General features: G+C 49.1%; 1 protein-coding gene across 4 annotated transcripts in view; it reads left to right on the top strand.

Annotated features, from left to right (window-relative positions):
• Nucleotides 1-7,576: 7,576 nt before the first annotated feature.
• The window catches only part of LOC141108129 (phosphatidylinositol-binding clathrin assembly protein-like), a 147,957-nt gene continuing 129,669 nt past the window's right edge, over nucleotides 7,577-25,864 (top strand). Inside the window, exon 1 of one of the 4 annotated variants that reach the window (XM_073599401.1) lies at nucleotides 7,577-8,097. In XM_073599401.1, the coding sequence (XP_073455502.1) occupies nucleotides 7,968-8,097 (130 nt within the window). In that variant the 5' untranslated portion in view covers nucleotides 7,577-7,967. The remainder of the gene's footprint in view (nucleotides 8,098-25,864) is intronic. The other 3 variants (XM_073599400.1, XM_073599399.1, XM_073599398.1) reach the window with 3 other exon arrangements.

Below are 25,864 nucleotides of genomic sequence, written 5' to 3'. Positions count from 1 at the left end.
CCAAGGTCCGGGTGGAACACCAAGAAACCATTGTGGCCATGATGGAAGGCAGAGATGGGCCCTTTAAGGAAAAATTCTGCAATGACCGAAGGTTTGCCAGGATGACAAAAATAGAGGTGGAGGAGGAGACCCCCAGTTCAGACCCCCTGCCCCCTCAGGGAGAGGTAAGCAGCCCCATGCCTTCCCAGGACTCTGAGTCTGAAGCTGTTTGCCCCACAGCTGCTGAGGACTCTACAGCACAGCTTCAGGAGACAGCTGGTATTGCAGCAGAAACTGTGACTATTCCTGATGGGAATGTGAATGTTTGTGTGACTGATAAAAATTATCCCAGTGCAAGTGTGATGGACAGTCCTACCAACTCCATTCCAGCAGATAATAATAATAATAATAGTAATGTACAGACTAATGTGACATCAGTGTGGGGCCTTGGCCCTGATAAGCCTACATTTGCTCAGGTGGTACGCTCTGCTCCTGGTAGCTCCGCCCCCAAGAGGGTTTTTCCCCTGCAACCTACCACCTTGAGCACCCCAGGATCTGGTCTTGGGTCTCTGGCTTCTGCTGGGGGTCCGAGACGAAATGTAGTGATTCTTAAATGGGAAGGTGGTGCAATCCCTCCAGCACGGTGTGCGGTGGTGGACATGATTTAGGAGATGGGTTTTGGGGCAAACGATCTGTATGCCCTAATACATGTTGCTGGGAGCTGGGAATATACTATTAGTTTCACCAGGCCAGAGGGTCTTGACCTGTTCTGGGAGAGATATGAGGCTCGGTGCAGGTCAAGACCCGAATGGGAAGGTCTGACCCCAGTTGCGGTTTCACAAAGGTCTACAGTGAAAAAAAATCACAATTATTCTCACTAATGAGAGTGTTCCTGCTCGAGATTTAGAGGTCTGGTTAAAGAATTATGGTGAGGTATTGACTAAGCCCGATAAAATACTTGATGAGCGTAACATCTGGACTGGGGGTTGGTCGGTTACAGTCAGGTTGGCCAGGGATGGGAATGTTGTCCGTCACCTGCCCTCCTCAGCTTTTATAGGGAGGGATAGGATGGCTATTTTCTACCCTGGTCAGCCAAAGCTGTGTCACCGCTGTGGAGAAAAGGGGCATTTGAGTTCCTCCTGTTCAGCCTTGATATGTTCAGTGTGTCGGGGTCAGGGTCATATGGCCAAGGACTGCACCGAGATGATCAGGTGCAACCTGTGCCTGCGCCTTGGCCACCCCTACAGCAGATGTCCTGAAGCCTGGCACAATATGGAGAAGGAGGTACTAGGTGACTTGTCAGGGCTGGACAGGATGGAGGGTGAGGCCCCTGGTGTACCATCCTCCTCTGCGGTGACCGACTCCCCTGGTCCTGCTCAGGGTCCCTCTCCAGTTCCTGTGGCCACCCCTCCTGTGTCTGTAAGTATTCCTTCTGTATCTGTCTCTGTGTCCCCCCCAGCCTACTGTATCCCCTCCTCTTGTGTCAGAACCTTCCAAGTCTGTGCCCCCCGAGACCGTGCCCCCCCCAGGAGTCTACCCCTACTAAGTCTGACTCAAAGGGAGCACCCCCCCCACCAGGAGTGGTAACATGTACTAAAAAGGTTGCTTCTTCCTCTGTAAAGAAGTCTTGTGGAAAGACTTCACAGAAAAAAGTAAGAGATGAGGGCATCTCTGAAGCTGACCTGCAGTACCTGGAGGAGAGAAGGAAGGTTGGGAAGCGGAAGAAGCAGGTGGTAAGGACGGGACAGGCTCCAGTGCCTGTCTCCAACCGTTATAGGTCCTCTAATTGGGATATTTCTTCATCTGGAGCTTCTTCGGAGCGAAGTTCTGATTCCGAAATGGAGTTTGAGGTGGTCTCAAGAAAGAGAGAGGCATCTGGTGATGAGCAGCAGAGGGGAGCTAAGAAGCAATCCACCCAATAACCCAAATGGCGGTTCCCCCTCCGTTAAAAGTGGTGACAATAAATGTCGCCAGCATTAAGTCAGTAAGAGCTCGTTCTATGGCCTTCTTTTTGTTCAGCCAATTAGATGCTGAAATTTTATTTTTGCAAGAGACTAGGCTTACCTCCTTGGCAGATATTCATATGGCCAATAGAGAGTGGAGGTATGGTCCATCTTACTGGTCTCTTGCGGCCGAGCCTTACGGCGGTGTGGCGGTGTTGTTTAAAACCGGCATGGTAACTGTCCGGCGGGTTATTGAGGTGGAGATTGGGAGATGTATGGTCTTAGACGTCCTTGTGGGAGGGCAGGACCTGCGCCTAATTAATGTCTATGGGCCGCACACAAAGTGGGACAGGAAGTGCCTTTTTACAAGGATCAAGCCATTTATTTTTACATCCCGGCAAGTGGTCTTTGGAGGTGACTTTAATACAGTAACTAGGCCCAAGGACAGGAAGGACTTCAAGGACAGGCTGGGATATGATAGCGTTTTTTTAAATAGTATGGTTAGGGATGCTGGTCTTGTGGATGTGCACATTAAGCACCTCCCGGATGACACCGGGTTCACCTTTCATCGAGGTAATAGTCAGAGTAGAATAGATAGGTTTTTTTTTAAGGAGACCTCTGCTTTCTCACCCCCAGTGGTGCAGGCAGTAGAGTTCTCTGATCACTGTATGCTATCTGTGGTCCTGAATGCTTCAGACGCCCCTCAGAGGGGCAAGGGCATCTGGAGATTGAATTCAACTCTACTCAAGGAAGAACATGTAAGACAATCCTTTGAGGAATTCTTTCAGGCACAGGTGACCATCCTGGACTTTTGTAGCAGCAAGGCTGAGTGGTGGGAGCTGACCAAAAAGAGGATCGCTGGATTCTTCAGGGGCCTAGCCAATAGTTTAATAAATACATGACCTACCAACGTTTACGGAGGAAGCTGGATATTCTTGTCTCGAGAGGAGGAGATCCTGGGGCAATCTCTGAAGTGAAACTCCTTCTCAGGAAGTGTCAATATGACCGGCACGCCTCTTTGGTTCTGGAGAGGGACTATGGGAAGTACCACTCGCCTGACCCTTACCAGAACTGCAAACAAGGTGTAGCAGTTAAAGCGGTCGTTGGCCTTAAGGACAGTACAGGTTCCTTGACAAAGTCCAGGTCAGGGATACTGGAGGTCGTGAGGTCCTTTTATGCTGACCTTCTTGGGAGGAAAGAGCTTGACCGTGACAAGATGGAAAGCTTTTTGGACTCTACTCCAGGTCTAAATGATTATTATTATTATTATTCAGGATTTATATAGCGCCAACAGTTTACGCAGTGCTTTACAATATAAAAGGGAGACAATACAGTTATAATACAATACAATACAATACAATAGGATTAAGAGGGCCCTGCTCAGAAGAGCTTACAATCTAATAGGGTGGGGCAGGTGGTACAAAAGGTTGAAAATGTGGGGAATGAGCTGGTGGAAGTGGTAGGAGATTAGTTGGAGACGTGATAGGCTTTCCTGAAGAGATGAGTTTACAGGGATTGCCTGAAGGTAGCAAGAGTAGGGGATAGCCGGATAGATGGAGGTAGCGAGTTCCCGAGGATGGGAGAGGCTCTGGAGAAATCCTGGAGACGAGCATGGGAGGAGGAGATGAGAGAGCTTGAAAGCAGGAGGTCTTGAGAAGAGCGGAGAGGCCGATTTGGGTGATATTTGGAGACAAGATTAGTGATGTAGCTTGGGGCAGAGTTGTGAATGGCTTTGTATGTTGTGGTTAGAATTTTGAATTTAATTCGCTGGGTGATTGGGAGCCAGTGTAGGGATTGGAGTAGAGGGTTGGCAGACACTGAGCGGTTGGTAAGGTGGATAAGTCTGGCAGCAGCATTCATGATAGACTGAAGAGGGGATAGCCTATGGAGCAGTAGGCCAATGAGAAAGGAGTTGCAATAGTCAAGGCGAGAGATAACAAGGGAGTGAATGAGGAGCTTGGTGGTTTAATTTGTTAAAAAAGGGCGAATTTTAGAGATGTTACGGAGGTGAATTCTACAAACTTTTGACAGCGATTGGATTTGAGGCTGAAATGACAAGTCAGAGTCTAGGATTACACCTAGTACCCTGGCGTGAGGGGAGGGACTGATGGTTGCATTGTTGATTTGATGGAAAAGTCATGGAGGGGGGCACGGGCGGGGGGCAATATTAATAGCTCAGTTTTAGAGAGATTTAGTTTAAGGAAGTGGTGCGACATCCATGCTGATATGTCAGTTAGTAAGTTAGTAATGCGAGAGGAGACTGAAGGAGTGAGGTGAGGAGTAGACAGATAGATTTGGGTGTCATCAGCGTATAAGTGTTATTGGAAGCCGTGGGCAGTTATTAAGTGACCAAGGGAGGAGGTGTAGATAGAGAAGAGAAGGGGTCCAAGAAGCGAGCCTTGGGGAACCCCCACAGAAAGGGGCAATGGAGAGGAGACAGAGTTGTAGGTGACACTGAAGGAGCGCTGTGATAAATAGCCAGAGAACCAGGATAGAGCAGAATCTCGGAGGCCAAGGGAATGTAGTTTATTGAGAAGGAGCGGGTGGTCAACAGTATCAAAGGCCGCAGAGAGGTCAAGTAGTTGGAGTATGGAGTACTGGCTGTTGGTTTTAGCAGTTAGTAAATCGTTAGTGAGTTTTAGTAAGGTAGTTTCCGTGGAGTGCTGCGAGCGAAAGCCAGACTGTAAGGGGTCAAGAAGGTTGAAGAGATCACAGTTGAAGAGGTGATAAGGGCAATTGAACAGCTTGCCATCAAAAAGTCACCTGGACCGGATGGCTTGACGGCTGAGTTTTACAAAACTTTTAAGTCTATTCTGGCCCCACATCTGGTAGAGGTTTTTAACAGTTGCCTTGCTGATGGGGTACTTCCCCCTTCCATGAGGCACTCAGCTGTGATTCTTCTTTCAAAGGGTAAAGATCCTTCGATGATTGAGAATTGGCGCCCCATCAGCCTTCTTAATGTCGATAGAAAGATACTGGCAAAGATCATTTTCTGGCGCCTATCGTCATTAGCAGAGTCTTTGCTTTCTCGCCATCAGCACTGTTCGGTCCAGGGTAGGTGCACCTTCACAGCAGTTTTAGCTGTCCGGGAGGCCTTGGAGCAGTGCAGGGCTGCAGGCTGGGGAAAGTATTTGCTGACATTGGATCAGGCAAAGGCTTTTGATCGTGTTAACCATGAGTACCTGTGGTTGCTCCTTAGTAAGTACGGTCTGCCGGGTGGTTTTGTCGATTGGTTAAAAGTCTTGTATAAGGGGGCAGAGAGCTTTCCTCTTGTTAATGGTTGGGTTGGGCAGTCCTTTGAGGTTGGCTCCGGGGTGCGCCAGGGTTGTCCCCTGAGTCCCCTGCTCTATGTGTTTGCAATTGACCCCTTCATCAGGAGGCTAGAGAGCAGCATGTTGTGTGGGGTGCCAGTGGGGCTCCCGGGTGAGCCGCCTTTGAGGGTTGTTGCCTATGCGGACGATGTGTCGGTGATTGTCACCGGGGCGGATGAAGCAGAGGAGGTGGTCTCTCTGACATCACAGTATTCTGAAGCATCAGGCTCCAAGATCAATCAGGAAAAGAGTGAAGTTTTCTGGATGTTAAAAGGGCAAGAGGGGTTTGATCTCCCGGACACCTTTCCAGTGCACCAGGAAAGAATTAAGATTTTAGGCATTGGATTTGGACCCGGCGATTATGGCCTCAAAAACTGGGAAGGCAGACTGGAAATTGCCAATACTAAGGTGGTCAGCTGGAAGAGATGGAAGTTATCTATGAGGGAAAGGGTTGATCTGATTAAGACTTACATGATTCCGATCTTCTTGTATGTCAGCTTTGTCTGCATCTTGCCAGTGTCTCTTTATGCCAGGGTCAGTAGTGTGTTCTTCCAGATGTTGTGGGGGAACAGACTGAACCCCATCAAGAGGAATGTCACCTATCTATCCAGGAGGGAGGGTGGCTTAGGTATGGTCAACCCAGTTCTTTTCTTTTCACTGCTTTTTCTCAAGTTTAATATTGGTAATATACTTGCAGTGGAACCTCCTGGATGGGCAGGCATATTTAGATCTTGGTTTAGGCCTTTTCTACGACTTTGGGAAGAAGATGGCCAAGTGAAGAATCTCAGGGGTCATCGTGGTCAGCTACCAGCCTATGTCGCTCCGTGCTTGAAGTTACTACGGCAGTGGCGATTGTCGGCTGAAGATCTCAGATTGGTCCCGAGGAAAGTCCTTATGAGTCGAATCTTGAGCGAAGTCTTTCATGACCCACTGGCCTTAAGGGATTGCCCAGGCCCAGTTTTGAGGGCAGGGTTAAGACTTATTAATTTGGACAGAGTACTTCCTAAATTCAGGGATCTGGCCTGGATGTGCTTCCATGGGAGGCTCTATGTTAGGGGCAATTTGAAATTCCGCAGTGGGATGGATCGTAGGGGTCCTCGGGAGGAGTGTGCAGGTGAGGAGGAGACTATGGACCATTTTCTGCTTCATTGCCCTTTTAACATAGAGGTGTACAAACAGGTGGGACGGGCCCTCGGTGTCCCTTTCCTCTCCAGGCTGGGTTATGCTGAGTGGGTGTATGGAGCATTCAATACTGGTGGTGTTTTTTGTTTGGATACACTGTTTTTAGTTAGCCTAGTAGTCTGTTATTTCACTTGGAATGCACGGTGTCAGGTCAGCATTCGGCATAAAATCCTTCCTGTTCAGGTGGTGGTGTATGACATTTTGCATGAGGTGGAGAAGATTTGGGTGCTCGAGAGAGACAAGCGGAGTCAGGGGGCTTGGTTGAAGGCGTGGAGGGGTTTCAAGCCTCCCTGACTGCCAGGAGTCTCTTTCCCGGGTGTGGCTGTCTGTCTCTTATCACCCTAGATTATTATTTTTTTTTTTGGATTAATTTTTGATAAATGGCTGCGTACATAGGTGATGGGTTGTGCCTCTTAGGCCCTTAGTTTTCTAAAAATGTTTTGGTAATGGATTATGTATATATTGTATATATTCTGAACATGGATGTGTATTCCTTGGATTTCTGTTGAAGTTTTGTACTATGGTTTTGTTTTTTACTTTTGTATAAAATTGGTTGCTTGATTCTTTTAATAAAAGATCAATAGTACCCCATCATAGGTGTAAGTGGGAGGAATAGTACCCCATCATAGGTGTCAGTGGGAGGAATAGTACGCCATCATAGGTGTCAGTGGGAGGAATAGTGCCCCATCATAGGTGTAAGTGGGAGGAATAGTACCCCATCATAGGTGTCAGTGGGAGGAATAGTGCCCCATCATTGGTGTCAGTGGGCAGAATAGTGCCCCGTCGTCGGCATCAGTAGAAGGAATAGTACCCCATTGTTGGCATCAGTGGGATGAATATCAGGCCAGGTCATCACTGGAGGACAGAGGAACGCAATGAACCCCGCAGCTCCTCGGGGGTGGAGATATATAATTACCAGCTAGACACAGGGACAGAGAACTAGGGACAGCTGGGAAGTTCCAGGGACTGAGGGTGCGGGTTCTACCGGAGGGACTGTCCCTTTAAATGAACTATAAGAGAGGGACAGAGGAACTTGGTTCCAGATAGAGGTCAATGAGGGAGCTGTGAGGAGATTGGAAGTTCCCAATACATGACAGAGCGTTCTCCCCAGCCACAGCACAGACCTAGAAATGTTCTCCACATTCCCGGACACTTCCATTAATGAGTCTTGTGTAATACGGGAGACGTCACCCTCCCCCGGCCGGCATCCAGCTTCTCTCCTCTCCCCATCCCGGTCCTGGCACCGAGCGGCACTGTCACCTTAACAACAGCCGGCGCTGTGCGGACAGCGGTCACGTGACACGGCGCCGCCATTTTGTCTTCGAAGTGAAGTGTGAGGTAAAGGGAGAAGAGGGGAGAGGAGCCGGAAAGGAGGAAGAAGGGGAGGAAGAGAGAGGAGAGGAGCCGGAGATAGGACGAGGTGACTCTTCTCCCTGGCCGGGTCATATTACAAGGCACAGCTCCTCCAGGGAACACGGAGCCCCGGCACAGGGTGAGGGAAGGAAGCCGGCATACAGTGACAGCCGTGAGAGTGTAGGCCCGGCGGGGGAAGATGTCCGGACAGTCCATCACAGACCGGATCACGGCGGCCCAGCACAGTGTTACCGGATCGGCCCTGGCCAAGGCTGTGTGTAAGGCGACCACCCATGAGCTAATGGGACCCAAGAAGAAGCACCTGGACTGTAAGTGTCACCCCTAACCTCCCAATACCCCTATATAGTGTGCTCTGTGGGGACTGACAGGGGACAGACCTCCCCCTTCCCAATACCTCTATATAGTGTGTTCTATGGGGACAGATCTCCCCCCCTTCCCAATACCTCTATATAGTGTGTTCTATGGGGACAGACCTCCCCCCTTCCCAATACCTCTATATAGTGTGTTCTATGGGGACAGACCCCCCCCTTCCCAATACCTCCTATATAGTGTGCTCTATGGGGACTGACAGGGAACAGACCTCCCCCCTTCCCAATACCTCCTATATAGTGTGCTCTATGGGGACTGACTGGGAACAGACCTCCCCCCTTCCCAATACCTCCTATATAGTGTGCTCTATGGGACTGACAGGGGACAGACCTCCCCCCTTCCCAATACCTCCTATATAGTGTGCTCTATGGGACTGACAGGGGACAGACCTCCCCCCTTCCCAATACCTCCTATATAGTGTGTTCTATGGGGACTGACAGGGGACAGACCTCTCCCCCTCCCCAATACCGCTATATAGTGTGTTCTATGGGGACAGACCTCCCCCCTTCCCGATACCTCTATATAGTGTGTTCTATGGGGACAGACACCCCCCCCCCTTCCCAATACCGCTATATAGTGTGTTCTATGGGGGACAGACCTCCCCCCTTCCCAATACCTCCTATATAGTGTGCTCTATGGGGACTGACAGGGAACAGACCTCCCCCCTTCCCAATACCTCCTATATAGTGTGCTCTATGGGGACTGACAGGGAACAGACCTCCCCCCTTCCCAATACCTCCTATATAGTGTGCTCTATGGGACTGACAGGGGACAGACCTCCCCCCTTCCCAATACCTCCTATATAGTGTGCTCTATGGGACTGACAGGGGACAGACCTCCCCCCTTCCCAATACCTCCTATATAGTGTGTTCTATGGGGACTGACAGGGGACAGACCTCTCCCCCTCCCCAATACCGCTATATAGTGTGTTCTATGGGGACTGACAGGGGACAGACCTCTCCCCCTCCCCAATACCGCTATATAGTGTGTTCTATGGGGACAGACCTCCCCCCTTCCCAATACCTTCTATATAGTGTGCTCTATGGGGACTGACAGGGGACAGACCTCCCCCCTTCGCAATACCTCCTATATGGTGTGCTCTATGGGGACTGACAGGGGGACAGACCTCCCCCCTTCCCAATACTTCCTATATAGTGTGCTCTATGGGGACTGACCCCCCTCCCCAATACCTCCCTATATAGCGTGCTCTACAGGGACTGACGGGGACAGACCCTTCCCCCCCCTTTTCCTCCCCTCTCCCCCCCCCCCCTTTTCCTCCCCTCTCCCCCCCCCCTTTTCCTCCCCTCTCCCCCCCCCCCTTTTCCTCCCCTCTTCCCCCCCCCCTTTTCCTCCCCTCTTCCCCCCCCCCTTTTCCTCCCCTCTTCCCCCCCCCCCTTTTCCTCCCCTCTTCCCCCCCCCCTTTTCCTCCCCTCTTCCCCCCCCTTTTCCTCCCCTCTTCCCCCCCCCCTTTTCCTCCCCTCTTCCCCCCCCCCTTTTCCTCCCCTCTTCCCCCCCCCTTTTCCTCCCCTCTTCCCCCCCCTTTTCCTCCCCTCTTCCCCCCCCTTTTCCTCCCCTCTTCCCCCCCCTTTTCCTCCCCTCTTCCCCCCCCTTTTCCTCCCCTCTTCCCCCCCTTTTTCCTCCCCTCTTCTCCCCCCCCCCTTTTTTCCTCCCCTCTTCTCCCCCCCCCCTTTTTTCCTCCCCTCTTCTCCCCCCCCCCTTTTTTCCTCCCCTCTTCTCCCCCCCCCCTTTTTTCCTCCCCTCTTCTCCCCCCCCCCTTTTTTCCTCCCCTCTTCTCCCCCCCCCTTTTTTCCTCCCCTCTTCTCCCCCCCCCTTTTTTCCTCCCCTCTTCTCCCCCCCCCTTTTTCCTCCCCTCTTCTCCCCCCCCTTTTTCCTCCCCTCTTCTCCCCCCCCTTTTTCCTCCCCTCTTCTCCCCCCCCCTTTTTCCTCCCCTCTCCCCCCCCCCCTTTTCCTCCCCTCTTCCCCCCCCCCTTTTCCTCCCCTCTTCCCCCCCCCCTTTTCCTCCCCTCTTCCCCCCCCCTTTTTCCTCCCCTCTTCTCCCCCCCCTTTTTCCTCCCCTCTTCTCCCCCCCCCTTTTTCCTCCCCTCTTCCCCCCCCCCTTTTTCCTCCCCTCTTCTCCCCCCCCCCCTTTTCCTCCCCTCTTCTCCCCTCTTCCCCCCCCCTTTTCCTCCCCCTCTTCCCCCCCCCCTTTTCCTCCCCCTCTTCCTCTCCCCCCCTTTTCCTCCCCTCTCCCCCCCTTTTCCTCCCCCCCTTTTCCTCCCCCCCTTTTCCTCCCCCCCTTTTCCTCCCCCCCTTTTCCTCCCCCCTCCCCCCCTTTTCCTCCCCCCCTTTTCCTCCCCCCCTTTTCCTCCCCCCCTTTTCCTCCCCCCCTTTTCCTCCCCTTCCTCCCCCCCCTTTTCCTCCCCTTCCCCCCCCCTTTTCCTCCCCTTCCCCTCCCCTCCCCTTTTCCTCCCCTTCCCCCCCTTTTCCTCCCCTCTTCTCCCCCCCCTTTTTCCTCCCCTCTTCTCTCCCCCCCCCCCCCTTTTTCCTCCCCTCTTCTCTCCCCCCCCTTTTTCCTCCCCTCTTCTCCCCCCCCTTTTTCCTCCCCTCTCCCCCCCCCTTTTTCCTCCCCTCTTCCCCCCCCCCCTTTTCCTCCCCTCTTCCCCCCCCCCCTTTTCCTCCCCTCTTCCCCCTCCCCCTTTTTCCTCCCCTCTTCCCCCTCCCCCTTTTTCCTCCCCTCTTCCCCCCCCCCCTTTTCCTCCCCTCTTCCCCCCCCCCTTTTCCTCCCCTCTTCCCCCCCCCCTTTTCCTCCCCTCTTCCCCCCCCCCCTTTTCCTCCCCTCTCCCCCCCCCCCCTTTTCCTCCCCTCTTCCCCCCCCCCCTTTTCCTCCCCTCTTCCCCCCCCCCTTTTCCTCCCCTCTTCCCCCCCCCCCTTTTCCTCCCCTCTTCCCCCCCCTTTTCCTCCCCTCCCCTCCCCCCCTTTTCCTCCCCTCCCCTCCCCCCCTTTTCCTCCCCTCCCCCCCTTTTCCTCCCCTCCCCTCCCCCCCTTTTCCTCCCCTCTCCCCCCTTTTTCCTCCCCTCTCCCCCCCTTTTTCCTCCCCTCTCCCCCCCTTTTTCCTCCCCTCTCCCCCCCTTTTTCCTCCCCTCTTCCCCCCCCCCCTTTTCCTCCCCTCTTCCCCCCCCCCCCTTTTCCTCCCCTCTTCCCCCCCCCCCTTTTCCTCCCCTCTTCCCCCCCCCCCCTTTTCCTCCCCTCTTCCCCCCCCCCCCTTTTCCTCCCCTCTTCCCCCCCCCCCTTTTCCTCCCCTCTTCCCCCCCCCCCCTTTTCCTCCCCTCTTCCCCCCCCCCCCTTTTCCTCCCCTCTTCCCCCCCCCCCCCCTTTTCCTCCCCTCTTCCCCCCCCCCTTTTCCTCCCCTCTTCCCCCCCCCCTTTTTCCTCCCCTCTTCCCCCCCCCCCTTTTCCTCCCCTCTTCCCCCCCCCTTTTCCTCCCCTCTTCCCCCCCCCTTTTCCTCCCCTCTTCCCCCCCCCCTTTTCCTCCCCTCTTCCCCCCCCCCCCTTTTCCTCCCCTCTTCCCCCCCCCCCTTTTCCTCCCCTCTTCCCCCCCCCCTTTTCCTCCCCTCTTCCCCCCCCCCCTTTTCCTCCCCTCTTCCCCCCCCCCCTTTTCCTCCCCTCTTCCCCCCCCCCCTTTTCCTCCCCTCTTCCCCCCCCCCCTTTTCCTCCCCTCTTCCCCCCCCCCTTTTCCTCCCCTCTTCCCCCCCCCCTTTTCCTCCCCTCTTCCCCCCCCCCTTTTCCTCCCCTCTTCCCCCCCCCCTTTTCCTCCCCTCTTCCCCCCCCCCTTTTCCTCCCCTCTTCCCCCCCTTCTCCCTGATGGAGACAGGCACCCCCCCCTCTTCCAATACCTCTATATAGTGTGCTCTGTGGGGACAGACCCCCCCTCAGCCCTTCCCAATACCTCCTATATAGTGTGTTATATGGGGACTGACAGGGGGACAGGCCCCCCCCCTTCCCTTCCCAATACCTCCTAAATAGTGTGCTCTATGGGGATTGACAGGGGGACAGAACCCCCTCCCCCTTTCCCAATACCTCTATATAGTGTGTTATATGGGGACTGACAGGGGGACAGGCCCCCCCTTCCCTTCCCAATACCTCCTATATAGTGTGCTCTATGGGGACTGTCAGAGGGTCTGTCCTCCCTCCCCCTTTCCAATACCTCCTATATAGTGTGCTCTATGGGGACTGACAGGGGACCCTGTTCGGCCAATCACAGGGCACTCGCATGGACTACGGCTCCCAGAATGCCACAGCGTAGTGGCTTTCTGATAGAACACCCTGCTGCGGCCATGCCCCTGGCCTGAAAAATTGAAGAAAAAAATTGTCAGCGGGTGGCTGCCGGCCGTTTTGCATATAGATTGGGACGGCCTGGGGGGAAATGCCCAGCCCGCCCCTGCGACTAACAGGGGACAGACTCCCTCCCGCCTTCCCACTTCCCAATACCTCATACCTCCTACCTCCTATATAGTGTTCTCTATGGGGACTGATGGGGACAGACCTCTCCCCCTTTCCATTACCTCTATATAATGTGTTCTATGTGGACTGACAGGCACCCCCTGCCTTTCCCAATACTGCTGTATAGTGTGCTCTATGGGGACTGACAGGGGGACATACTCACTACACAGGCTGGAGGAGAACCCCCCCCCCCCCCCCCCAGTGTGATCATACTACTGCTGTACAGTGCACTCTGCTGTGCAATCATACTGCTGCCGTACAGTGCACTCCACTGTGCGATCCTATTGCTGCCGTACAGTGCACTCCGCTGTGCGATCGTACTGCTGCCGTACAGTGCACTCCGCTGTGTGATCGTACTGCTGCCGTACAGTGCACTCCGCTGTGTGATCGTACTGCCGCCGTACAGTGCACTCCGCTGTGTGATCGTACTGCCGCCGTACAGTGCACTCCGCTGTGTGATCGTACTGCCGCCGTACAGTGCACTCCGCTGTGTGATCGTACTGCCGCCGTACAGTGCTCTCCGCTGTGTGATCGTACTGCCGCCGTACAGTGCTCTCCGCTGTGTGATCGTACTGCCGCCGTACAGTGCTCTCCGCTGTGTGATCGTACTGCCGCCGTACAGTGCTCTCCGCTGTGTGATCGTACTGCCGCCGTACAGTGCTCTCCGCTGTGTGATCGTACTGCCGCCGTACAGGGGACTGACAGGGGACAGACCCCCCCCGGTACAAAACAATGCCAGAATACCGGCTTGAAGAAAAAGAAAGCAAAGTGGTCCCGCACAGGGGCCAATCGCAGATGCCCAAGTCGGCCGTCCGCACATGACCCTGTTCGGCCAATCACAGGGCACTTGCATGGACTACGGCTCCCAGAATGCCACGTGCCCCTGACCTCAAAAAATTGAAAAAAAAAATCATCAGCGGGTGGCTGCCGGCCATTTTGCATATAAATTGGGACGGCCTGGGGGGAAATGCCCAGCCCGCCCCTGAGACTAACAGGGGACAGACTCCCTCCCGCCTTCCCACTTCCCAATACCTCATACCTCCTATATAGTGTTCTCTATGGGGACAGACCTCTCCCCCTTTCCATTACCTCTATATAATGTGTTCTATGTGGACTGACAGGCACCCCCTGCCTTTCCCAATACTGCTGTATAGTGTGCTCTATGTGGACTGACAGGGGGACATACTCACTACACAGCCTGGAGGAGAACCCCCCCCCCCCAGTGTGATCATACTACTGCTGTACAGTGCACTCTGCTGTGCAATCATACTGCTGCCGTACAGTGCACTCCACTGTGCGATCCTATTGCTGCCATACAGTGCACTCCGCTGTGTGATCGTACTGCTGCTGTACAGTGCACTCTGCTGTGTGATCGTACTGCTGCTGTACAGTGCACTCTGCTGTGTGATCGTACTGCTGCCGTACAGTGCACTCCGCTGTGTGATCGTACTGCTGCCGTACAGTGCACTCCGCTGTGTGATCGTACTGCTGCCGTACAGTGCACTCCGCTGTGTGATCGTACTGCTGCCGTACAGTGCACTCCGCTGTGTGATCGTACTGCCGCCGTACAGTGCACTCCGCTGTGTGATCGTACTGCTGCCGTACAGTGCACTCCGCTGTGTGATCGTACTGCCGCCGTACAGTGCACTCCGCTGTGTGATCGTACTGCCGCCGTACAGTGCACTCCGCTGTGTGATCGTACTGCCGCCGTACAGTGCACTCCGCTGTGTGATCGTACTGCCGCCGTACAGTGCACTCCGCTGTGTGATCGTACTGCCGCCGTATAGTAGCAGGTGTACCAGAGCCCAGCGTTTATGAATTAAGTCCGGCTGCTCTCTCTCGTATGTCCCATTCACACTTATACCCCGTACACACGGTCGGATTTTCCGGCGGAAAATGTGTGATAGGACCTTGTTGTCGGAAATTCCGACCGTGTGTAGGCTCCATCACACATTTTCCATCGGATTTTCCGACAAACAAAGTTTGAGAGCAGGATATAAAATTTTCCGACAACAATCCGTTGTCGGAAATTCCGATCGTGTGTACACAAATCCGACGGACAAAGTGCCACGCATGCTCAGAATAAATTAAGAGATGAAAGCTATTGGTCACTGCCCCGTTTATAGTCCCGACGTACGTGTTTTACGTCACCGCGTTCAGAACGATCGGATTTTCCGACAACTTTGTGTGACCGTGTGTATGCAAGACAAGTTTGAGCCAACATCCGTCGGAAAAAAATCTTAGGATTTTGTTGTCGGAATGTCCGATCAATGTCCGACCGTGTGTACGGGGCATAAGTCTGGTTGTCCCTGGTCACTCTAAGGGAACGATTTACTAAAGGCAAATTTACTGTGCACCGCAAGTGCATTTCCTCCTGAGCTTAGTAAATGAGGTAAAGCTCTTCTTTGCAAAGAATACCCAATAACGTGCAAGAAAAATAACCAGCATTTTTGCTTGTACATGATTGGATGATAGAAATCAGTAGAGGTTCCCCTCAGATCTAGAGCAAATGCACTTGACGTGCACAGTATATTTTCCTTTTAATAAATCAACCTCTCCGTCTGGTTGTCCATGGCCACACTTGGCCTGGTCCCCTTTGCTCTTAGCCCTACCATCCTATAGACTTCAATGGGAGAACCTGTAGATAGCACTTCGGCAGTGCATGTATTTTTTCTCCTGCTATAGAACTGTTCTCCTTTTTTTTTTTTTTTTTTTTTTTTTTTTTTCTCAGCCCAGGAAACAAACTCTTGAAGCTTAATACATGTAAAATACACCTGTAATATGGCTGAAAATCGCCTGATAAAGAAAACCACTTCAAAGTCCACGGGAATATGCTGTGCTGAGGAGTGAATCCAGCAGTGTGTGGTCCTACGGGCAGCGCTTCATTCAACAAAACTAGATTGTTCCATCAACTTCTGATGAAGGGGCCGGTTGACTGAACATCTATTTAGAGGGAGGCATTTTTTGGGTGTGGTGACAGGCCATTGTGCCAGCTGTGAGAACACAATAGCCCAGCAGGTGGGATTCTTCTGTCTGTGCTGTGCTTGAAATAAATCTATACATGTATGACACCAGGGACAGTGTGCATGGTCATTGTCAAGGTTTGGGGACATTGATGCGTTCTCAGTCCTGCTGTGCTTTGCAGTGAATGATTGTGAGCTGGTGAAGATTGCTGAGTGGGCCTCTCACCTTATGGGTGCTGCAAATCAGCATCAAATACTGGATAGTAGGATATAGGCCAGGCCAGATTCTACCAAACGAAAGCCATAGGATATGTCTGATGGTCAACACATTTTTTTTTTTTGGGGTTGGAAAATGTCTTTGGACACCTGCTGGCTGAGGCTTGTTGGGAGAAGTGATTGGAAAGGTTTGAAATCTCGGTAGTTATGTTTTTTTCCCCTGATAAGCTGGTATTGAAGGGGTTTTGTCGAGCCTGCTCCTGTCAGCTGTTCATTTTCAGGGTTCTGAAAATGGGTGTGAATGTGAACATGTCTAGCTGCTCTCTATTGTATTTGCTGCTTTTTTAAGTGATTGTAAGCCCTCCCCTTGTAAAACAGCCCATTTAGTTTAAAATAGAAATGAAAGACAAAACATTTGTGTAGATAAACAGTGCCTTGAAAAAGTATTTTTGTCATGTTACAACCAAAAACATAATTGTATTATATTGGGATTTTATGTGAAAGACCAACACAAAGTTACACGTAATTGTGAAGTGGAAGGAAAATGATAAATGGTTTTCAAGTTTGTTTGTTTTTTTTTTTTTTTTTACAAATATGTGAAAAGTGTAGTGTGCATTTGTATTCTGCCCCCCTGAGTCAATACTTTGTAGAACCACCTTACACTGCAATTACAGCTGCAATTCTTTTTGGGGATGTCTCTACCAGCTTTGCACATCTAAAAAGTGACATTTTTGCCCATTCTTCTTTGAAAAATAGCTCAAGCTCTGTCAGGTTGGATTGACTTTGGCTGGGCCATTCTAACACATGAATATGCTTTGATTTGATAAAAACCATTCCATTATAGCTCTGGTTGTATGTTTAGGGTTGCTGGAAGGTGAACCTCCGCCCCAGTCTCAAGTCTTTTACAGACTCTTAACAGGTTTTCTATTAAGATTGCCCTGTATTTGGCTCCATCCATCTTCCCCATTAACTCTGACCAGCTTCCCTGTCCCTGCTAAAGAAAAAGCATCCCCACAACATGATGCCGCCTCCACCATGTTTCACGGTGGGGATGATGTGTTCAGGGTGATGTGCAGTGTTAGTTTTCCGCCACACATAGCGTTTTGCTTTTAAGCCAAAAAGTTAAATTTTGGTCTCATCTGACCAGAACACCTTATTCCACATGTTTGCTGTGTCCCCCACATGGCTTCTCGTAAACTGCAAACGGAACTTCTTAAGGCTTCCTTCCAACAATGGCTTTCTTCTTGCCACTCTTCCATAAAGGCCAGATTTGTGAAGTGCACTAATAGTTCTCCTGTGGACAGATTCTCACACCTGAGCAGTGGATCTCTGCAGCTCCTCTAGAGTTACTATGGGCCTCTTGGCTGCTTCTCTGATTAATGCTCTCCTTGCCCGGCCTGTCAGTTTAGGTGGACGGCCATGTCTTGGTAGGTTTGTATTTGTGCCATACTCTTCATCTTCAGATGATGGATTAAACAGTGCTCCATGAGATGTTCAAAGCTTGGGATATTTTTTTATAACCTAACTTTGCTTTAAACTTCTCCACAGCTTTATCCCTGACCTGTCTGGTGTGTTCCTTGGCCTTCATGATGCTGTTTGTTCACCAAGGTTCTCTACCAAGCCTCTGAGGGCTTCACAGAACAGCTGTATTTATACTGATATTAAATTACTCACAGGCGGACTCTATTTACTAATTAGGTGACTTCTGAAGGCAATTGGTTCCACTAGCTTTTAGTTAGGGGTATCAGAGTAAAGGGGGCTGAATACAAATGCACGTCACACTTTTCAGATATTTATTTGTAAAAAATATTGAAAGCCATTTATAATTTCCTCCCACTTCTCAATTATGTGCCACTTTGTGTTGGTCTATCACATAAAATCCCAATAAGATCAACTTACATTTTTGGTTGTAACATGACAAAATGTGGAACATTTAAAGGGGTATGAATACTTTTTTCAAGGCACTGTAAAAAAACATTATAAATAACTTTTTTTCATAAGTGTTCACATTCCCTCTGTTCTGTATCTGATTTATTGGAGGAGTTCCCAGCACAGCTAAATAACTGATCACAGTGTGTTCTGCTTAGTGTGGTCAGTTTTTGATAGGAAAGGAGGGGGGGACTGGCAGAATCACCAGGGATTTCGTACAAAGAGGATATGTTTTCACACAAGTAAATGGTACAGCAGGCACATATCAGGAAGATGAAATGTTGGGCTTGCACTTTAAATATAGGTGCTGCTAAGTTTTTTTTTTTTTTTTTTTTTTTTATGGGCAGTACACACCTTTTGTTTATGAAAGGCTGTGCATGTGATCCCAAAGCCAGACTCCCTGATTTTCTAGGGAAGATAGATGCAGCTTTATAAAGAGGTTTCTGACACACCACTGGAATGTGCACCTTGGCTGCTTGTGGTGTGATCATTACCTTTCAACTAACATTCTGGCTGTTGGGTTTTGTTCAGTCTTTGTTAAAAAAGAAAAAAAAACATTGATTCAGGAACAGAATGTCTCTGGAAAATTACCTAGACCTATTGGCAACAATATATCTGTTCTAGAAAGCAATGCTGGTATGGTATTACTTTGTCTTTAAAAACTGTTTAAAGTACTCCAGTACTTAAAGTGGTTGTAAAGGTTGAAGGTTTTTTTACTTTTATGCATTCTATGCATGAAGGTAAAAAAGAAAAACACCTCTGTGCAGCAGCCTGCTGTAATACTCACTGAGAGCCGGTTCACACTGAGGCAGCACGACTTGCAGCTCGACTGCCTCAGGCGACAGTGAGTCCCAGTGTGAACTGGCTCTTAAGCTCCCTCTCAATCCAGCGATATGCACAAGAGCCTCAGCTCTCCAGGGACACTCTCCCCCCCCCCCCCCCTTATATGCTGAGAGAGCAACAGGAGCCAATGAGAGAGAGAGAGAGAGAGAGTGGGGGCAGGGCTGAGTAATGGCTCTGTGAGTGAATGGACATGTATAGCCGTGGCTCAGGAATGAGCCATGCTTGGGTGTCCCCATTGCAAGCGGCTTGCACTGGGGGCACTCGGCAGGAGGGAGGGGCCAAGAGCTCTGGCGAGGAACTCGAAGAAGCAGATGCAGTCTGCTCTTTGCAAAACCACTGCACAGAGCAGGAAAGTATAATATGATAGTAAAGGCTTTTTTTTTTTCTTTAAATATCACTTTTAACACCTTGGCAGCGGTCACATGGTACTGGAAGCAGGCACTGGGTCCCGTAGGGCGCAATCCTACTGTATAGTAGGCCGGACAGGAGGACGTCGTATGATGTCCTCCCAGGAATGCTCCCTACGGACCCCGTTGCCTACTGCCAGTACCATGTGACCGCTGTGGCCAATCTCAGCAGGTCACATGACAATTGTACACAATAAAAGGCTTTGTTACATGCCGTTTATTTGGTACTATTGTGATGAGCTCTGTGATTGGTCAGTCATCACATGGTACAGACAAGGCCAATCACAGCTAATCTGTGCCATGTGATTACTGTGGCCAATGATCAGCTAATCGCAATAGAAAACACTAAATGATTTTCATTCAGTAAAAATGGTTGCTTATCTCTGTAAAATGCAAAGTTAGGCAACTGTAGTGTGTGAAAATTCCTGATCACCTCCCCAAAGTAGTAGAGTGTTGGTAACTATGGTAACACCTGTATTGCTCTGATCACTGTATTAAAAAAAAAAAAAAAAAAAAAAAAAAAAAAAGTAATGAATATTGAAAAAAATTATAAAGTTTTTTTTACATACTGTCACCAGTCAATGTCCCTGTTCACCGCCACACCAGTTAGTGCCTTGCAAAAGTATTCACCCCCTTGGCTTTTTACCTATTTTGTTACATTACAGCCTTTAGTTCAATCTTTTTTTAATCTAAATTACCGTGTTTATCGGCGTATAACATGCACCCCAAGTTTAGGAGAGAATTTTAAGGAAAAAAACTTTTAGGAGGGAAGTTTAAGGAAAAGAAACTTACATTAAAATACCCATCAATGCAGCCTCATCAGTGTTCATCTGCAGCCTTGTTAGTGTCATTGCAGCCTTTTCAGTGTCAGTGCAGCTTTGCCCCAGTGCAGCCTTGCCCCAGTGGTCAGTGCAGCCTTGCCCCCAGTGTCCATGCCTACCGCCTCCGCCATACACATAGCTGCATGTAGTTTTAAATATGGCGCCGCGGAGTTCGGAGGGACCCGGTGCCGGCCTATGATGGACATAACACAGGTCCAATGGCGGGATGGGCGTGACTGTGAGCGGAGCCGGAAAGAGCTGAATACACTCGACTATGTGTATCTCGGCTCTGTGATTTCAGCGGCGCTCGTTCAGCTCCGCCGAGTCCCTCCGAACTCCGCGCCGCCATATTTAAAACTACTCGCTATGTGAATGTCGGCAGCGATCGCCGCCGATAGCTCACAATTAGCGGGGATCGGCGTGTAACACGCACCCACGATTTTCCCCTGATTTTAAGGGGAAATAAGTGCGTGTTATATGCTGATAAATACGGTATATGTGATGGATCATAACACAATAGTCTAAGTTGGTGAAGTAAAATTAGAAAAATATATACATAAAACAATTTTTCAGAAATAAAAAAACTGATAATTGGCATGTGTATGTATCCACCCCCTTTGTTATGAAGCCCATAAAAAGCTCTGGTGCAACCCATTGCCTTCAGAAGTTACATACGGTCAGGTCCATAAATATTGGGACATCGACACAATTCTAATCTTTTTGGCTCTATACACCACCACAATGAACAAGATGTGCTTTAACTGCAGACTTTCAGCTTTAATTTGAGGGTATTTACATCCAAATCAGGTGAACGGTGTAGGAATAACAGTTTGTATATGTGCCTTCCACTTTTTAAGGGACCAAAGGTAATGGGACAATTGGCTGCTCAGCTGTTCCATGGCCAGGTGTGTGTTATTCCCTCGTTATCCCATTAACAAGGAGCAGATAAAAGGTCCAGAGTTCGTTTCAAATGTGCTATTTGCATTTGGAATCTGTTGCTGTCAACTCTCAATATGAGATCCAAAGAGCTGTCACTATCAGTGAAGCAAGCCATCATTAGGCTGAAAAAACAAAACAAACCCATCAGAGTGATAGCAAAAACATTAGGTGTGGCCAAATCAACTGTTTGAAACATCCTTAAAAAGAAAGAACGCACTGGTGGGCTCAGCAACACCAAAAGACCTGGAAGACCACGGAAAAAAACTGTGGTGGATGACCGAAGAATTCTTTCCCTGGCAAAGAAAACACCCTTCACAACAGTTGGCCAGATCAAGAACACTCCAGGAGGTAGGTGTATGTGTATCAGTCAACAATCAACAGAAGACTTCACAACATCTAAAAAAAGCCTTCACAGTTCTGGAACAAAATTCTATGGACAGATGAGACCAAGATCAACTTGTACCAGAGTGATGGGAAGAGAAGAGTATGGAGAAGGAAAGGATCCTGCTCATGATCCAAAGCATACCACCTCATCAGTGAAGCATGGTGGTGGTAGTGTCATGGCTTGGGCATGTATGGCTGCCAATGGAACTGGTTCTCTTGTATTTATTGATGATGTGACTGCTGACAAAAGCAGCAGGATGAATTCTGAAGTGTTTCGGGCAATATTATCTGCTCGTATTCAGCAAAATGCTTCAGAACTCATTGGATGGCGCTTCACAGTGCAGATGGACAATGACCCGATGCATACTGCGAAAGCAACCAAAGAGTTTAAGGGAAAGAAGTGGAATGTTATGCAATGGTCAAATCAATCACCTGACCTGAATCCGATTGAGCATGCATTTCACTTGCTGAAGACAAAACTGAAGGGAAAATGCCCCAAGAACAAGCAGGAACTGAAGACTTTTGCAGTAGAGGCCTGGCAGAGCATCACCAGGGATGAAACCCAGAGTCTGGTAATGTCTATGCGTTCCAGACTTCAGGCTGTAATTGACTGCAAAGGATTTGCTACCAAGTATTAACCACTTAAGGACTAGCCTCGTTTTGGATTTTAGGTGTTTACATGTTTAAAACAGTTTTTTTTGCTAGAAAATTACTTAGAACCCCCAAACATTATATATTGTTTTTGTTTTTTTCTAACACCCTAGAGAATAAAATGGCGGTCAATGCAATACTTTTTTTTGCACTGTATTTGCGCAGCGGTCTTATAAGCGCACTTTTTTTGGAAAAAATTCACTTTTTTGAAAAAAAAAAATTAGACGACAGTAAAGTTAGCCCATTTTTTTTTTTTTTATATTGTGAAATATAATGTTATGCCAAGTAAATTTATACCCAACATGTCATGCTTCACAATTGCGCCCGCTCGTGGAATGGCGTCAAACTTTTACCCTTAAAACTCTTCACAGGCGACGTTTAAAAAATTCTACAGGTTGCATGTTTTGCGTTTACAGAGGCGGTCTAAGGCTGTAATTATTGCTCTTGCTCTACCGGTCGCGGTGATACCTCACATGTGTGGTTTGACCACCATTTTCATATGCGGGTGCTACTCACGTATGCGTTTGCTTCTGCACGCGAGCTCGTCGGGACAGGGCGCTTTAAAAAAACACTTTTTTTTCTTATTTATTTTACTTTATTTTATTTTGTTTAAAAAAGAAAAAAAAAAAATTGGATCACTTTTATTCCTATTACAAGGAATGTAAACATCCCTTGTAATAGAAAAGAGCATGACGGGTCCTCTTAAATATGAGATCTGGGGTCAAAAAGTCCTCAGATCTCATATTTGGACTTAAATGCAAAAAAAAAAAAAAAAAAAAATATGCCTTTAAGGCAAATGGGAGGAGCTGACGTTATGACATTGCTTCCGCCCTCCTATGGTATGGAGACGGGTGGGGGGCATCTTAGCCTCACTCATCTCCATACCGAGGAAGTGACAGGTCCCAATCGCGTCCGCCGCTACCGACGGCTCCGGTAAGTGGCACGGGAGAGCGGCGGGAGGGGGGTGGCGCCTCTCCCACCGTCGATAATGGTGATCTCGCGGCAAACCCGCCGCAGAGACCACCATTATCAGAAACACGACCGGCTACTGTAAAGGTGGATACCTCGGTTGTGGCAGCAGCTGCTGCCATTATCGAGATATCCACCTTCAAAGTGCCGACGTATATGTACAGGAGCCGGTCGGTAAGTGGTTAAAAAGTGAAAGTTTGATGGATGATTGTTAATCTGTCCCATTAATTTTGGTCCCTTAAAAAGTGGGAGGCACATATACAAACTGTTGTAATTCCTACATCGTTCACCTGATTTGGATGTAAATACCCTCAAATTAAAGCTGAAAGTCTGCAGTTAAAGCACATCTTTCGGTTCATTTCAAATCCATTGTGGTGGTGTATAGAGCCAAAAAGATTAGAATTGTTTCGATGTCCCAATATTTATGGACCTGACTGTAATTAGTGAAATGATGTCCACCTGTGTGCAGTCTAAAGCCCCGTACACACAATCAGATTTTCCGACGGGAATTGTGTGATGACAGGCTGTTGGCGGAAAATCCGACCGTTTGTATGCTCCATTGGACAATTGCCGGATTTTCCGCGGACAAATGTCTGTTGTATACCAATTCGTATCATTATTCAACCAAAAGATAAAATAAAAGCCTCATGCATGTGTCCTGCTTCTTAATATAGGGGGTCAATAATGCCAAGAGTTGGTGAAAGCAGGGGTCCATCATCCGGAGATAATTCCGAAAATCATCCGGATTATTCTCCTGGAGCTCCCGCAGCAAAGGCATAATTGGTCACGATTAATAAAGCAACCAATTTTTGGTCCAATAAATGCTCCTCTTCATGTTCCTGCACTTGGGTCAAAGCAATAACTCCAAGGCCAATAATAAATAACATGTTATCTCCTCCGATTCCGCAACATGGCTGGTTGATGAACTGAAAAGCGTGAATCAACACTCACCAAACTTCAAGGAACACGAAAATAGCAGAAGGAGCCCAAAGGGTGGCGCTAAAGAGCTTAAAAACCACGTAGTACGTCACTACATTTGCGTTTTGTTGGCATTTGTATGCAAGACAAGTTCCTGGCCAGCGCCCTTTGGACATAAGTCAGCGGTTTTGGCTGCGGAAAATCCGATCGTGTGTATGAGACTTAAGTGTCACATGATCTATCATTACATATACACACCTTTTTGAAAGGCCCCAGAGGCTGTAACACCTAAGCAAGAGGCACCACTAACCAAACACTTCCATGAAGACCAAGGAACTCTCTAAACAAGCAAGGGACAATGTTCTTGAGAAGTACAAGTCAGGGTTAGGTTATAATAAAAAAAATCCAATCCAAAACTTTGATCCCTAGGAGCACCATCAAATCTATCATAACCAAATGGAAAGAGCATGGCACAACAGCAAACCTGCCAAGAGGCGGCCGCACACCAAAACTCATGGACCAGGCAAGGAGGGCATTAATCAGAGAGGCAGCACAGAGACCTAAGGTAACCCTGGAGGAGCTGCAGAGTTCCACAGCAGAAACTGGAGTATCTGTACATAGGACGACAATAAGCCGTACATGCCATAGAGTTGGGATTTATGGCAGAGTGGCCAGAAGAAATCCATTACTTTCAGCAAAAAAAACAAAATGGCACGTTTTGAGTTTGCGAAAAGGTATGTGAGAGACTCCCAAAATGTATGGAGAAAGGTGTTTTGGGCTGAGACTAAAATTGAACTTTTTGGCCATCAAAGAAAAAGCTATGTCTGGCGCAAACCCAACATGTGACATGACCCAAAGAACACCATCCCCACAGTGAAACATGGTGGTGACAGCATCATACTGTGGGGATGTTTTTCAGTAGTCGGGACTGGGAAACTGGTCAGAGTTGAGGGAAAGATGGATGGTGCTAAATACAGGGGTATTCTTGAGAAAAACCTGTACCACTCTGTGTGTGATTTGAGGCTAGGACAATGACCCCAAACACACTGCTAAAGCAACACTTGAGTGGTTTAAGGGGAAACATGTAAATGTGTTGGAATGGCCTAGTCAAAGCCCAGACCTCAATCCAATAGAAAATCTGTGATCAGACTTAAAGATTGCTGTTCACAAGCGCAAAACACCCAACTTGAAGGAGCTGGAGCAGTTTTGCAAGGAGGAATGGGCAAAAATCTCAGTGGTAAGATGTGGCAAGTTCATAGAGACATATCCAAAGCGACTTGGAGCTGTGGTAGCCGAAAAAGGTGGCTCTACAAAGTATTGACTTTAGGGGGGGTGAATAGTTATGCACATTGACTTTTTCTGCTATTTTGTCGCTTTTTTTTTTTTTTTGCTTCACAATAAAAAAAAAAACACCTTCAAAGTTGTGGGCATGTTCTGTAAATTTAAATGATGCAAATCCTCAATCCATGTTTAATTCTGGGTTGTGAGGCAACAAAACACTAAAACTGCCAAGGGGGAGAATACTTTTGCAAGGCACTGTATATGATGATGCTGTACTGCACTGGTGACAATATCTAAAGCATTTTTAACCACTTGCCGACCGCTGCACGCTGATATACGTCGGCACAATGGCAGTGGTAGGCAAATAAGCGTACCTGTACGTCCCCTTTAATTTGTGGGGCTAGTGGGCGCGCGTGCTGTGCCCACGGGTCCCGCGGACTCTATGTCCGCCGGTGTCCCACGATCGTGTCACGAAGTGGAAAGAACGCGGAGATGCCTATATAAACAAGGCATTTTTCTGTTCTGCCTAGCAACATGAGAGATCTACTGCTCCCTGTCATCGGGAGCAGTGCTCTTTGTCATGTTGTAGTGAGCCCATCCCCCCCACAGTTAGAATCACTCCCTGGGACACACTTAATCCCTTGATCGCCCCTTAGTGTTTAACCCCTTGCCAGTGTAATTTACACAGTAATAGAGCATTTTAGCGCTGATCTTTGTATAAATGACAATGGACCCAAAATAGTGTCAAGTGTTCGCAATGTCACAGTCACGATAAAAATCGCAGATCGCTGCCATTACTAATAAAAAAATAAAAATGCCATAAATCTATCCCCTATTTTGTAGACGCTATAACTTTTGTGCAAACCAATCAATATGAGCTTATTGC

This window comes from Aquarana catesbeiana, linkage group LG09 (assembly GCF_042186555.1).
Source record: "Aquarana catesbeiana isolate 2022-GZ linkage group LG09, ASM4218655v1, whole genome shotgun sequence".
NCBI classification, from domain to species: domain Eukaryota; kingdom Metazoa; phylum Chordata; class Amphibia; order Anura; family Ranidae; genus Aquarana; species Aquarana catesbeiana.
The sequence above is the reverse complement of the archived record's forward strand: the minus strand, read 5'-3'. Positions and strand labels throughout refer to the sequence as shown.